At 34.4% G+C, this 16,743-nt stretch overlaps 1 protein-coding gene across 5 annotated transcripts in view; it reads left to right on the top strand.

Moving 5' to 3' along the window:
- Positions 1 to 16,743, top strand: part of LOC149777584 (neurofibromin-like) — a 295,420-nt gene that overhangs the window by 264,743 nt on the left and 13,934 nt on the right. For 4 of the 5 annotated variants that reach the window (XM_089942205.1, XM_089942202.1, XM_089942206.1 and 1 more), the window contains one exon: positions 2,284 to 2,423. In XM_089942205.1, coding sequence (XP_089798331.1) covers positions 2,284 to 2,423 — 140 coding nt within the window. Of the gene's footprint in view, positions 1 to 2,283; positions 2,424 to 15,647; positions 15,758 to 16,743 lie in introns of all 5 variants that reach the window. The other variant, XR_016416190.1, reaches the window with a different exon arrangement.

The raw sequence follows: 16,743 nt of genomic DNA on the forward strand, positions 1-16,743 counted from the left end.
GCCACCATGCCAGTTTGGTGACCATCTTGAAAATCACTGCTTCTTTAAAATGTAAAGTCATATTCACATGGGGTTTTCATCAGAGGAGTTCTTATTGTGTCTAGTTAGTCCAAAAATGGAAATGATTTATGGTGGCCATCTTAAAGATATTGTTATCTTTACTTTTCCCATATGGGATGGCTAGATGAACATGCAGTTTTCACCAATAGACTCTTATGATACCTGGTTTGTCATAAATTAAAACGGTTGCAAGCAAACATCCAGTATGTCTCCCTTGATGACTGCCTTCAAAATTGTTTGCTGACACTACTTCTTCTGAATGGATGGTCATATTGACATTGGGTTTTCACCAAAAGACTTCTGATAATGCTTGGTCCTAAATGAAAATGGTACAAATCTGGTGTCCAATATGTCTACCACAGCATCCAATTCTGAAACTCTTGCTATTGCTAAAATATCAAACCTCATCTGTTTAAAGGAAGAAATGGTCTTGTCTTGACTTTCTGGAAATATTTTCACCCAGTAAATCATCAGTCTGTCAGAAGGACTGTTGTTTACTTTTTGCACGTTTTTAAAACTTTAACTTTCAGGACAGAAGCCTTATTAGCACAATTTGGTAAAAACCACTCGATGAAAGACAAATGAAATTTAGTCAGCTTATTTGTGTATTTATCCTTATTAGATTTTCAGTCTTTTTATTATATTTATTCCTGGGGTATTTTATACACATTTTTGAACTGTTATGTTTATAGGCACTTGTAGATAACTATTTGATTCTCATGGCATTATTTTTTCTACATTTCTTTCTTTTCTGTTTAGATATATTTGGTTTGAAGTGGTTTTATAAACACACAGATCTAACTTTTAGCTCTACTGTTTAGCTCCTATGGTATGACCTGTTGTCCTTCATCCATCCATCAGATAGCAAAAGCTTGCCTATATTAATCCCTCAAAATTACCTGGAATATTGCACTGAAACATTAGTCATTCATCCTAATTGTCCTAAATATAAATGGTGTAGCTTGGAAATCCAAATCCCTTGCCACAGTGGCCATCTTGAAAATAATGTCTCTATTACTCCATCTGGAATCTTGTTATCATTGTTCTTCCTAAAGGAAAGTCGTATCAGCATGAGCTTGTACTTCAAAAGACGTCATGTAGTGTCTCGTTGATTCGAAGTGGAATTGGTGCCAATCAGAAATCCAATATGGCCACCATGGTAGCCATCTGGAAAATCTTGTCATTGTTAATCCTTCTGAATGGATGGGCATATCAACATGAGGTTTTCACCAAAAGATTTTTTGTGAATTCTAGTTGGTTGTGCATGAAAGTGATGCCAACATTACATTTAATATGGCCACTCTGATGGACATCTTGAATATTGTTAGTTCGGATCCTTCTGAATGGACGGTCATATCAGAATAAGTAATCCAAGAATATCACAGTTGGATTCTTGGAAATTCTTTTTGGCCAGTAAAGCATCATTCTTTTTAAGGGAATCCTATTTCTTTCAAAATGTGAGAGGACTTTTAAAAAAGAAAGAATAAAGCCAACTTTGAATTTTGTGTGACCAGTGCATAGTTGTTTCTCACAAAATGGCAGCAATACAGTGAGATATGCACATATTAATAAGGTGTCCTTGCATCTGTTTAACTAAGCTGGTTAATACTCTAAAAACCATATTGCTGATCAAAATGATTGACTGTCCTTGTTACCACTCTGGATGCCATAGCTCTGAACTGATTTTAATCAGACTTTGAGTATACGCTTCTATCAGCATGTTCTTGGACAGGTTTGATAATAAATGAGATGCATACATATTAATGAAGTGTTCTTGCATCTGACTGGCAAAATTGTTACCACACAAAGTCATATTTCTGATCCAGTTTTGATCCAACTTGATCAGATTTGGAATACATACATATATTTTCAAGATCTTGGACTAGTTCAGTAATGAGCAACATGTACACATATTAATGAATATCCCATCGTGGATGACTTGGATTATTAGCGAGTGACTGTGCATATTAATTTTGCCTTTATCTTTAGAGAGAATTTTTATTAGGATGTAGTAAAATAGGCAAAATCAACATGATACAAAATTTGGGAGATAGTTGACACAAGTTGTGTTCTATCCAATATAACATAAGCCTGTTTAATGGAATGGTCAGCTGTTAAATAGTGTTAGCCAGATGAGTGATATTAGGTCCACTGGCCTTCTTGTTAATGATGTAGGTAATGTTATGTCAAAGATTTCATAAGCATATTTTACATGGCGTCTAGACACAGTTTACTGGATGCCAAGATCAACAATGTGCTGAACCTGTGTCATGACCAAGCCATCTTGAATGCAGTTCAGAGCATCATCCAGAACATGATTGCCTGTGAAGACACCTCTTCACAACAGCTTTCCTACCTACAAAGTAAGTGCTTTCAATAGTGTTATAAGGCTTCATACAAGAGAGTACTATCAATACTTTGATTGTGTGTGTGTGTGTGTTTGACACAGAATGTTGTTACTTGCCAAGCTTTACAGCAGCTCTCCTTCCTTCCAAGTAAGTGTTGTCACTATTTGAGAAATCTTATTAGAGTTCTGTTGTACTTTGACACCAGATGTTGTTACCTGCTTGGCATAGTTCAATTGCTCTATGACAAAATGTTGTAACAAACTTGGCATAGGTCTGCTGTCTGTGCAGCCTAGTTTGATTGGGCTGGGACATAGACTGTTATTAGATACTTGCATATATTGTGACATAGAATGTTACACATAGAACTTAGTTTGATTGTACCATATATACTTGCTTGTAAGTCAAGTTAAACTGCAATCAGCAAAGATCTTGATCTGCCATAACATAATGCACCTGTAGACCATGATCTGTGTTGTTTGTTCTGCTGATTACTCCTTTCAAACTGCACAGATACAGGCATTATGCAATGGCAGATTTGGGTCTGTGCTGTTTGCAGTTGGACTTGACTTATGACTTACAAGGGAGCATAGATGGTATATGATGTAAAGTGTTTATAGCTAACTTGCATTGTTTGATCAGCTTGAGATACTGAATATGGTCTTATGCCAACCGCTGTTTGATTGATCTGTGGCACAGAATTTAGTCCCACTACATGCAGTTTTCATGCCAACCACTGTTTGATTGATCTGTGGCATGGAATTTAGTCCCACTACATGCAGTTTTCATGCCAACCACTGTTTGATTGATCTGTGGCACGGAATTTAGTCCCACTACATGCATTTTTCATGCCAAACATTGTTTGATGGGTCTGTGAAACTGAATTGAGTCCTGCTTCTTGTAGTTTTCTTTTAGCTTCATTTAGAAAATGACAAATGATGCAAAACACAATTGTAAAACAAGTAAGACATCCTTTGTTTACCATTTGATAATAATTAAATATCACCCGAAATAAATGTAAATAATATAAAAATACATACTAGTCAAAGTGCAGAATTGGTATGCCATCAAAGGCTGATATTTGACCCATGATAACAGTATAAACTGTACATCTTTGAAATTTAGCATTGGAAAATGGGTAGAAAATGGAACTCATATAGTTTGTTTTGTAACTTCATTTTGCATTAGGGTGATTCTGTTACAATACATGCATTAGGGTTATTACTGTTACAACACTTGCAATAGGGTGATTACTGTTACAAAACTTGCATTATGGTGATTCTGTCACAACACTTGCATTAGGGTTATTACTTTTACAACACTTGCATTAGGGTGATTCTGTTACAATACTTGCATTAGGGTTATTACTGTTGCAACACTTGCAATAGGGTGATTACTGTTACAACACTTGCATTATTGTGATTACTGTTACAAAACTTGCATTATAGTGATTACTGTTACAACATTTGCATTATTGTGATTACTGTTGCAACACTTGCATTAGGGTGATTACTGTTACAAAACTTGCATTAGGGTGATTAATGTTACAAAACTTGCATTATGGTGATTACTGTTACAACATTTGCGTTATTGTGATTACTGTTACAACACTTGCATTAGGGTGATTACTGTTAAAAAAGTTGCATTAGGGTGATTACTGTTAAAAAAACTTGCATTAGGGTGATTACTGTTACAAAACTTGCATTATTGTGATTACTGTTACAACACTTGCATTAGGGTGATTACTGTTACAACACTTGCATTAGAGTGATTACTGTTACACCATTTGCATTATTGTGATTACTGTTACAACACTTGCATTAGGGTGATTACTGTTACACCATTTGCATTAGGGTGATCACTGTTACAACACTTGCATTAGGGTAATTATTGTTACAACACTTGCATTAGGGCTGATTACTGTTACAAAACTTGCATTATTGTGATTACTGTTAAAACACTTGCATTAGGTTGATTACTGTTACAACACTTGCATTCCTTACACTCGACCTGTTACTGACATAACAAAATCTTTTTTTTTACCTCTACTGGTCATAGACCAGGAGTGCTTATGGGATGGTCCATTGTCCATTGGCAGTCTGTCATTTGTTGTCCATTGACTTTATGTCCATTAGCACAATTTTTAACACTGCATCTTCTAAGTTAAGCAAAATTTATCACATAGTCTGCTGCTTGGTCCAAATTGAAAATGATGTCTCAACCATCCAGAATCAGACATTGAGACAACTTCACATCTTGAAAAGCTTAAGACTTCTCCTGAATGGATGGTCATATTAACATGGGGTTTTCACAAAGACTTCCTATGATGTTTGCTTGATCCTCAATGCCTGCTTGGTACTAAATATTAAAAGGTGCCAATCTAATATCAGATATGGCCATCATGGCATCTGTCTTGAGAATCTTTTTATTGTTGTTTTTCCAAAATTGAAAGTACAATCAGCAGGGGGTTTCCACTTGAGAGACTTTTTGTGATGCCTTGAAAATGGATTAAGTTGACATCCAATATGTCCACCACAGCAGCTAATTTGATAACCTTCTTATTGCTAAAGAATAAGATGGTTTCAACATTCCTCACTTAAAGAAATGGTCTTGAATTAATGGAAATTCTTTTCAGTCAGTTAAGTGTCTGTCCCTTCAAGGAATTCTAGTTATGGGGAGATTCAGTGAGTCATAAAAATTCACAACATGGCTAAAGAAATTTTATATATTTTCTGTGGTGTCCTGAAAAATTCCATGAGATATCACATGTATAGACTGCTTGTTTGTTTGTTGCTCCAATTAGTTGGTTAATAGAATCATTGCTTGGCTTGTTGGCAGTTGTATATTCCAAAACATGCACTTCTCTGCAGTATGTTTATTTATAACGGATATTCTGAAGCTACTGTTTGTCACTCATGATATGTCGGGTTACTTATGTTAATTTCTGTATGCATGTAGCATATACCAGTGTAAAAGAAGCCATTCCTTCCACCACCTCCCCCTCCTATTCATTCACACAAGGGTGGAAATTGTTATGCCCTAACTGTCTTCACTGGGGGCATCTTGACTTGGTAATACCTTTCCATCTGTCCCAAGAAGCTTTAAACAATGTGCAAAAATTATAGTAAAATCAAATTTTGCTTGCATATTTTTTTATCCATTTGTAGGTGACCTTGTTACATTCTCAGGACATTTTGGCCTTTTTCAGTTGTGTACACATTTTAGAACTTTGTATTAATATGAATATAACATGATTGTATTTTCAGGCCATTAAATGTTGTTTCTTTTCTTCAATTTTGTTATTGATTTGACTACACAAGTATATGGTATGGTTCTGTGCCTGTTGTTCATTGTCCATTGTGCATCATCCATCTGTCAACAGTTGCTTCTTGCCACCCATTTTTCTTATCCAAGTTCAAGATTTCTCAGATCCATGCATATTAATTAGGTGATATTGCATCTGATTGGATAACCTGGTTACCACTAGAGGCCATATTTCTGATCATATTTTAATCAGACTCCAAATATTTGCTTATATCATTGAAGATCTCAGATGAATTCAATAAAAACAAGATCCACATGTACAAATAAGGTGATATTGTGTCTTTTTGACAGCTTCAGGCCAATCTTCAGGTCTAATTTCTAATTTTATTTTTATCTATCTTGGCATATACTGGCATGCTTATATTTTCAAGGTCTTGGACAAGTTTGATAAAAAGAGATGTATGCATATTAATGAGGTGATCTTGAACATGATTGGCCAAGTTTGTTGCCACTCTAGAATTCATAAATGTGATTAAAATTAGTGTATGTGTTTAGGTGAATAAGATCTTTGATAGTTCTGAAAGTGAGCAGGATTTTTGCATGTTAATAAGGTGATTTTGAATCTGATAGGCTGAAATTATTACCACTGTTGAAGCTATATTTTTTTTATATCTCTTATTGATCGAACTTGGAATCTAAACTTACATAATCAAGATCATGCACAAGTTTGATAAACTTTGTCAGTCATCTGAAATCATTAATTTCTAGTGATAGTACAGTTATGAGCAAGATGCATTAATTAATGAGGTGATTTTGTTGTTGTTGTTGTTTTGGTAGGGTTTAACGTCATTTTTCAGCACAAGATAGGCTATACATGGCAGCCAGTATAACTGGTGGAGGAAGAACCCTGGAAAACCCCGGGAAGAACCACCAACCCACAAGAAGCTACTGGCAAGCTTTCTCACATACCAACGTTAGCCGAGCCTAAGACTCAAACCCACGCAGACAGCGGTGTGATGGCAGTGATCAGGAACAGTGAGCGCTTCAGGCCACTCGGGGCCCCGAGGTGATTTTGCATCCAACTGGTTGAGCTTGTCAACACTTAGCAACTATTTTTTATTAAATTTTTTACAAGCAAAACTTGGGATATCGGATCGGATCTATGAATTAGGTAATCTTACATATGTCTTGCTGGGCACTTTGCCACTGGTTGGATCTATCAATGAGGTAATCTCACACGTCTTGCTGGTTTTTTTTTTGCTATTGATTGGATCTATCAGTGTGGTAATCTTACACATTTCTTGCTGGCATTTTGCCACGGATTGGATCTGTCAATGAGGTAATCTTGCGCATGTCTTGCTTGGCATTTTGCCACTGATTGGATTTATCAATGAGGTAATCTCGCACATGTCTTGCTGGGCTTTTTGCCACTGGAGAGACTATATTTCAGACCCAGATTTAATGAAACTTGGTAAATAGACTCTGTCTTCAAGATGATTTGTTACAGGTGAGACCTATGACTATTTTTAACCAGATGATTCGGGTCAGATTATAGTGAAAACACTAAGAGCACATAGTGAATGAGATGTTATTTATATTGTGATTGAAAAAAATTATTAAATCTGACACCAAACTTGTGCGCATTCTTCCAACAATGGATTTTACAAAGTCATGCACACTAAGTTAAACAACTGATATAAGAAAAATGATATAGTTCCTAACTGAAAAAACTCATGTAACTTAAAGTAATCAACAAGAATTAAGGAATACTAATTATAAATAAAAACTCATGTAACTTAAAGTAATCAACAAGAATTAAGGAATACCAATTATAAATAAAAACTCATGTAACTTAAAGTAATCAACAAGAATTAAGGAATACCAGTTATAAATAAAAATGATCTATAGATCTATCGTCATGAATGATCATTGATTAGAAATTAACACAAAACAAGCAGTATCTCCTCTGTTAATGAGGGCTGTGGCATGACCTTTTCATCCGAAGTACACAATTTTTATGCACAAGAAAACAATAACATAAATCGTTTAATAGTATTTACATATTGTCACATTTAACAAATTGATATTATATGAAATTAACAATAAATATTATTTTTTATAAGGAAACTGTTTCATTTTCATGAGTTCCAATTTAGAAATGATCTATTGTAAATAACGAAATGATACTGGGTACACAGATCTAGGTCATAATGAAGAGTATAATGTAGCATGAGTGACTGTGCTTGGATTATTCACGGGTCACTATCATATGTAACCCTCCTTTTCTTTGGGGGAGATAAAACTGTTTGTGACATGCTGGTGTTGTAATTGATATTGGTTGTACAATTATCCCCGTGTATGAAAGACTCTTCAAACACAATCCCTAGCAGACAACCATGTGCTGAATTGTCAAGTTTATGGTTTCTTGAGAAATTTATATTTTCTGTCTTGGAAATATGATGAGTTGCTATTAGTAGTACAAGGAGAGGCCTCAGGGATATCTGCTTGTGGAATAACATTTGGACAGCTAAATCATCCTTCATTCATAATTGGCAATTTAGAATTGCAGGTTCCTATTCAGTGCATTTAAAACATGAAAATAAATGCTTTGTTTGTTCTTTTTTGATTAATTAATTTAGAAAAATCCTTTAGCTATCATTCTGTACCTGTATGTTGAGTTACTAAGTACAGCAGGATGTAAAAATTGTGTTTGAAGGAGTCATCTGTATTTTTTGGTTAAAGTATCAATGTGATCTAATCCATCCATACCACGTGAGCCTTGATAAAAAATTGACGATGAAATAAATTTATTGTCTGTAATCAATATGACAAGATGTTTCCATAAACTGCATTGCAAACTTTTCTTAAGGCAGGGTTTAGTGCACAAATAGATGATGATGATGATGATTTTAAAGATGATGATGTTTCCTTTACTATGTTGCATAGCCCTTTATGCCTACTTGTGTCTGTTTCATGATTACGTTTAATTTCGATAATGACATTTTCACATCTGTGATATTAACAGCTGAAGATATTGTTTGTGAAATTTGTGATTACTAGAAAGGAACTTAATTTTCTGCTACCAGAAGTGAAGAGGACGATGACTTGGTACCACCGATTCTAACTGAAGCCAGCAGTGTTCTAGATAGCACATCAGACTTTACCTACAAACTCAGAGTGACAACCTGATACTTGTTATGAGCTTTTGTCTGTATCTGAAAAACATAAAGGCCAGAAATACAAAATGATATAAAACAGATGAGTACTGATGATTTCTTTCTGGATAGTACATGTATGTACATGTATGTTGACACTTTCAGTTGACTGTAAAACTTGTGTATTACATGTACGTCCAACATCATTGACTTGTACATTAGCATGGGCATGAACAGAAACTGTGTGAAAAATAAGCATTACAAATTTTGTACTGCAGTATTTCTTAACCTACCATGATATGTATGGCCGAGTGGTCTAAAGCGCTCTCCGTTACGGATCACTGCCATCTCACCTCTGTCTGCGTGGGTTCGAGTCCAAGGCTCGGCTAGCGTGGGTACGTGGGAAAGCCTGCCAGCAGCTTCTCGTGGGTCGGTGGTTCTTCCCTGGGTTTTTTAGGGTTCTTCCTCCACCATTAATACTGGCCGCCATGTATAGCCTATCGTGTGCTGAAAAATGGAGTTAAACCCTAGAACAACAACAACCATGATGTGTACAAGGGTATAATGCAATTATATTTAGGAATAACAATTCGTTGTTCTGGGACAGTGTCCTGACACTGTTTTATGTAATTTCCATCTGTCAATAGCTGGAAAATAAATATCTTGCTCTGATAGATAGCAAAAGAACACTATATTATATCCATGATATTACTTAGAAAAAATATGCATTATTTTTAGATAAAAGAAAATAAAATATTTCAACTCTAAACACTCTGAATATTAAATGGCCAGTACCCTTTAGTAGATCAATTTGGTATGTGTATTTTATTTGTTGTACAATTTGTAACTAAAGTGGGATGATTAAATTTACACTGTAGCCGATAAAGTACAGTGAGACGCATCCTGCTGACATTAGAGAGCCTGTAGATCAAAATAGGATGTGTTGACACTGAAGCCTACAATTTTATTGCTATACTAATGATATAATAGGCAGGGACCCAGGCAAGATATTTATCACAGGGCCTGTAAACATAAAACACTGACTCAACAAACAAGGAAATATTTAATGGACTTGCAAAATTATGTGAAGTTCAGACAATAAACATTTGCACTCCTGAAAATCGTAGGATGATTCAAAGTCTTACAAATACTTAACACATTCAGGTACACTGCTGAAAACCTAAAACATTAATTTTGAAGGGGAGGTATCTGAATTATTTTTCTTCTCCAAAAATTTGGATTTGGTTGCAGTAAGTTTCACAAAATTCCATTTGGCTACTGTTTTGGCACACATGACATGTCATGGCATGGGATTAAAGGATTATAGATATAATTATATTTGTAATATTCACCATTAATTTGTTACAGACCCAACCATTTTGTTAAGAAAAGAGATGATTTTTAACTATTTTGTCTTGAATAATGAACACACACTGTTAATATAATTAATGTCTTAACAAAATTCCACAAGAATTTCTGTACATTCCTTACTGACAAAAACTAACAATGTTCCAGTACAGTGTGTTACCAGGTAGATGATATTAGGACCACTTTGACCTCTTGGTATATCTATTGAAAGTTTTTGGACTTACTTTTTTTGATATAAAAATCTTCTTAGAAGAATTGAGTAAAAGGGCCTGACATAAGTAATTGAAATATGCTAGTTTTATTTGTATTAATTACCTGATTAGATTTTCAGTACATTGAAACAATTATGTAATTTGTATGCATTTTTTAATTTTTAAAAATATTTTGTGATAAAAGTGTTTTTAATATGATTACGCCAAAGCATTTGAGACTGACAAAATTTGGAAGGCATGTTTTTGTGCATATAGAGATGGCTTGAGTCGATTTTCATGTTATTACATGTAATTAAAAATTCAAAGTAGAAAAACAAACGTAGTCCAAAAAATCTCCCCACCGTGACTTTTCCAAGGGTTATCAGCTTCCGGGAGATAAGGTGGAGAGGTGGTGAAAATTTACAATGAACATTTAGGCCATTTAGGCATGTCACAGTAAAATGTCAGTGTTATTGACTGGGATATTGTACACACAATTCTCAATTTTTTACTGCTCTTTTTTTTTTGGGGGGGGGGGAATAGTTTAAGCATGTTTTTTTGTGTTTTTATATATTTCTTTCTGTCATTCATTATTCATTCCATATACTTGTGTGTATTTATTAGGGTTTGAACAGCACAAAATGCTCAACCTTTATGATACCAAATTTTATGCCTGATTTTTATGTTTGTCTACCTTTCCAGCTATCAAATATATTGCATATTCCATAATGAAAAGTCCAATATATTGCATATTCCATAATGAAAAGTCCAATATATTGCATATTCCATTATGAAAAGTCCAATATGTTGCATATTCCATAATTAAAAGTCCAATATGTTGCATATTCCATAATGAAAAGTCCAATATGTTGCATATTCTATAATGAAAAGTCCAATATGTTGCATATTCCATAATTGAAAGTCCAATATATTGCATATTCCACAATGAATAGTCCAATATGTTGCATATTCTATAATGAAAAGTCAAATATGTTGCATATTCCATAATGAAGAGTCCAATATGTTGCATATTCCATAATGAAAAGTCAAATATGTTGCATATTCTATAATAAAAAGTCAAATATGTTGCATATTCCATAACGAAAATCTCTAAATTTCACACCCAGCATCCTTTAAGTTGTATAAATTCTCTTTCGTGGGCAGATTTGTAAAATTCTTACAGTAATGATAACAGTTTTGCATTATTTTTGGACTGCAAAGATTCTTTTAGCCCCTCCCCCTTTAATTTTACCATCGTTATGTCTGCTGAGTCCATAATATGGATACACAAAGACAAAAAACCCATTATCATCTGATCCGAAAATTTCAGAATTTTCTCCATTCCAATACATTAAAAAAAAAAAATTCTTCAGTTGTTTCTCAAGAAATTTGTCAAAATGTCATTTTCTTTGTCAAAATGTCATTTTTTGGGGGTCAAAATGTCATTTTTTTGGGTCAAAATGTCATTTTCTTTGTCAAAATGTCAAATGGGGGCCATGATGCTAGAATTCTGTCAGAATTTATAACAAATCATCATGCATTTTAGTGCTATGAAGTTCAGATTTTGGGAAATATTATTGTGTGCTGTATTAGATATATTGAAATTTGAAATTTGTAATATTGTTTTTTTAAAGTTCATATTGCTTAGGAGTTTACATGTAATGAATTATGTCTTTATAGTTACTAAAGTATGGTACTATTGCTATTGTTTATATTGAACCATGTTGTTTTGTTGTTCTTAATGAATCACTCATAAGGATTCTCAGCTTATTCTTTTTTGTGAGAGCATAATGATTACATTGAATATAGCTTTACGATACCTTCTGCTTTGAACTTTGAACTTTGAATATAGCTTTACAATACCTTCTGCTTTGAACTTTGAATATAGCTTTACGATACCTTCTGCTTTGAACTTTGAACTTTTTCTTTCTTTGCTGCTCAGCGCTTCTAACCATTGGTTGTATGGATTATTTAACTGGAATGGAAACAAAGGACACTTTAAGCAATAGCCTTATCCATCTATAAGGAATATTTACAATTGGCAGCCTGCCTCAGCAGACATCTGTACCAATGACACTTTGTAAAGGGTAGCATTTTAAATCCATTTTCACAAGTTCACTCACAAAGGACAAAATTGTGATGTCCTTCATATTTAATATGGTTGGTCCTTTTAGAGGCCTTTATAGACAAGTCCATTTTTCCAGTGATTTTGAGGTCACTTGAGTGTTCTTAAAACAAGTCCATTATATTTAAAATTGTGTGGTCCCATTAGTGTCCTTACAAACAAGTCCACTGTATTTTGTTTTAATTTGGAGTTTTGGGGTTTTGTTTTTATTTCCTCAAATGCTTATGACATTTTGACCATTATATTTTACCACGGTCTTATTTAAAATTAGTAAATAAGTGTATCAAGCTCTGGAGGCCTTTCAGCCGTTTCATGTGTTAAGGGAGGCAACTCAGATTTATCTAGACAATAATACCTGACAGTAGTTATCTCCCTGTACTTAAAAATGTTTTTAAATGGCAATTACATTAATTACTCAAATGTTTTAAATATTAAAATTTCTTCTGACGTAAAGTAAACAAAATTTGAAAATACTAGAAAGATTGTTCAGGTTTTTTTAATACTGTACAAAGGACAGTGAATAGCAATATTGCTAGAGTTGTGTTCTTCCTTTTGATTGTGTGTAAATCAGTATGATAAACCATCAGAGTTTACAGTCAACATAAAAGTCGCGAGGTAATTTAGGTGTAAAATAGTGCCATGATTGTATATGTGCTACAGACCTAATGATCAGAGCTGACGGTCAAGATAATGTCGTAATGTATATATTTAAAGTCTTATTTGAAATAGATATATTATAATTCATCGTTCAAAAATTTGGATAATGCCATGACTGTATATGTGGGAGTTGCAGTCATCAAAATCTGCCTAAGGAAGTACACTTTTGTAAAATCAGTGCCACGATTGTATATGATGGACAGTCTCAATGACCAGAGTCTGTTTAAAGATGTCCTCTTTTGTAAAATTGAGTGCTGAATGATGTGATGATTATAATATGATGCAACTTTTTTATCAGGATGTATCATAGTACTATTAAGTGGAGGCAAATTGGGCATAACATGAAATGGTTGCGACTTCTGTCTCTTATTAAGTCATGCAACTGAAACACTTATACACAATTTCTTTATCATTTTAACAGTCTTCAGAAAGAAAATGGTAAACTGAATGAAAAATGTACAATACCTGGAGAAATATTTGGCAGTTTATGACCTGCTGCAAATTGAAGGCTTGTAGAAAGAAGCAATCTGAATCACTGCTTCAAACTGAAAATATTCATTAACCAACACATTTATGTATGTTTTAAAAAAAAAAGGATTCTATTATCTTTATTGTGTACAGATTTGATGAGTTTTTTTAAATATTTATTCAACTAATTTTTATGGAGAATTAGTGACATTATATTTTGCCCTTTTCTTTGTATTGACCCTGTAGGAAAATATTCAGAGTAACACAATACAATGCATACCAGCCTTCACATTTTTAGGTGATCTTGGATTGCTTTGACCCTTAGTCCTGTAAAAGGATGAGTTTTTCAAAAATGTTAAATTCTCCAGTATTCACAGTCCATACTGATTTGAAAATTGCAATGACACAGAATGAAACCTGTATATATGGTTGGTTGGTTGGTTGGTTGGTTGATTGGTTGTAATGGCACTTTTAACACATTATTGGTCATGTAATGCTAAATATCTTCCCAAGGAAGGACACACAGATGCAGCTGACCCAAGCTAGCCTGGGTGAGTATCAAACATGTGACCCTTGGATTACGAGCCCAGTGTTCTATCAACTTAGCAAATGCAGATCCCCATGGGACATGCAAGGGTCCACACAATTTTGTCCATGTGGACAGGTGATAATATAAAATGAAATATGAGTAAAGTTGTAAAAAGGATTTTCAAAGTGTGGTCATCTGAGCAGATCTCTCTGATATATGTAGGATTATTGAGATTTAACTATTTAAAACCAGTATTTGGTGATAAGGGCTACTGTTTTTTTGCTTTACACAAGGCTGGATAGCTTTAGACTTGCATAGAAATTTCTTGTCATAATGTTTGCTGATTGAGGTAATGTACTATTCTTGTGTTAAACTTTCTATCATTGATTGTGGGATTTATTTTGAAGAATTTGAATTTGAAATGACCAAACATAACGTATGGGATTTGGTTTCATCTGTGCATGGTGAGTATGGCGATTTGGTTTCATCTGCGCATGGTGAGTATGGCGATTTGGTTTCATCTGTGCATGGTGAGTATGGCGATTTGGTTTCATTTGTGCATGGTGAGTATGGCAATTTGGTTTCATCTGTGCATGGTGAGTATGGCAATTTGGTTTCATTTGTGCATGGTGAGTATGGCGATTTGGTTTCATCTGTGCATGGTGAGTATGGCGATTTGGTTTCATCTGCGCATGGTGAGTATGGTGATTTGGTTTCATCTGCGCATGGTGAGTATGGCGATTTGGTTTCATCTGTGCATGGTGAGTATGGCATCCCCAGCCTAGTGGCTACTGAGTACAGTCAAAATAATTTTTCACTTTTTATTATTGCACCTAAGAAAGGTAATTTAGGTGTCTTATGGGTAATAATTACAGTATTGTAGTCAGAATGTCCATTGCTCTTATTTTCTTGACAGTTGATGTCCCATGCTCGTTTTTCATGACAAGAAATTAAGTTCATTTCATTAAAATGTCTGGCAAATCCAATTTCCTTTCAAGAAACTAAATTACATATAGTATAATACATCATTCTGATAGATTTTCATCACTTTTCTATCAAAATTAAGTGAAATATAGGTTCCTGTGACCTTTATCAACATGTTTGCTAATATAGTTCAGCAGCTTGTGGGACCTTGTCTTGCAAGTGACCAATGAATGGAAATCAAATAGAAGAAGATTGTAGATTTTTGCCAGAATAATTTTAAAACTTTTTGTCAGGTTTTGCTTGGACTTGGAAATTTTGTTTGCTTAGACAAAGTTACACATTGGAATCATTCTGATAATTTCACTATATTCAAATTGACTTAAGGGGTTTGGGAAAATTTTCAGAACTATCAGTCCATGCTAACTGATCTGGTTTTTTTGCTGCAGCGTCACAGCAGTGTTAATGTATATCTCTGTTATCTTCCTCTACAAACTCTTTTTTTTAATTTTTTCTGCCATTATCTCTGTGTTTAGCATTGTGTTTTTCTTTTGACTGTACTAGTGGCCCAGGCTGAAAAAGATGAAAATTGGGATGAGGAACTAACTGAGCTGTTCCGACTGTGTTCATCCTGAACTACCCCCTGTATCTATGACATAAGCCAGGCAAACTTGGTAAGATCCTGTAGCCTCGTTAGATAAAGTATGTCTCTTAAGAGTTTCACTGATAAAATTATATCCCAGGTTGTCATATGTTATCTTTGTTGGAAGTTTCCTTGTGTCAATCGTAGTCAGTTATATGCTGGACAGGACATTTGTTTCTGGTTGATCAGTGAAGAAACTTTATACTTCTGCCCTGAACTATCTCTAGTTCATCATGTACCATAAAGAATAAATTTTCAAAAGATTTACACATATTTTTCCAGGGCTGTTATATGTATAGTTTCAGCACATGATTATTGTTAGTTTTAAACATCTTTGCACCTTCAATTTTTTATCTTTATTGTGGTTCCAATGATTTTACTATAGATAATTTCCATGTGGCACCTTTTACCAAGTTATTTTTCCCTGACCACCATTGCAAAGGTCAACTCAGATGGTCATTATTTAAGAACCAGACTGGTCTTATGCTCCTTCTGGTTTTCTTGTTCTTACAAAATGACCATTTTCATTATAAGGTACCTTAAGGAATTTTAATGTCTTTTAAATACAAGAAGACAGAAGGTTGGGAAGAATGAAATTGTTACCATTTTAAGAGAGATGAAGAAGCAAACCAGCACTCTCTGTGTGTGTGTGTGTGTGTGTGTGTGTGCACATATGCACAGAGACACACATGCACAGAGTTGAACCTAGGATCCATTGAGCTAAGAACAAAACGTACCCTTGACCCCCAGATTTGGCATAATTTCAGAGGGATAAATGATTTATTTGCATGCTCAAGGCGGGGTACAGGGGTCAGTATTTGGGGAACATGTGGCCACAAATTGCAACCTGCAATCTCACACCAAGCCAGCACTCCACAGGTGAAAATGGTGCATTTCTGAAGCACACATGCATGCATATACATACATATGTATTTGCCAGGCTGGAATTTTTGGCAACAAAGAGATGTGTGTTATTTGCTGAGCAGTTGAGTGCTAGTTTGATAGAAACTTCATTTG

This window comes from Sinohyriopsis cumingii, chromosome 18 (assembly GCF_028554795.1).
Source record: "Sinohyriopsis cumingii isolate HCF-2022 chromosome 18, ASM2855479v2, whole genome shotgun sequence".
In the NCBI taxonomy this organism is placed as follows: domain Eukaryota; kingdom Metazoa; phylum Mollusca; class Bivalvia; order Unionida; family Unionidae; genus Sinohyriopsis; species Sinohyriopsis cumingii.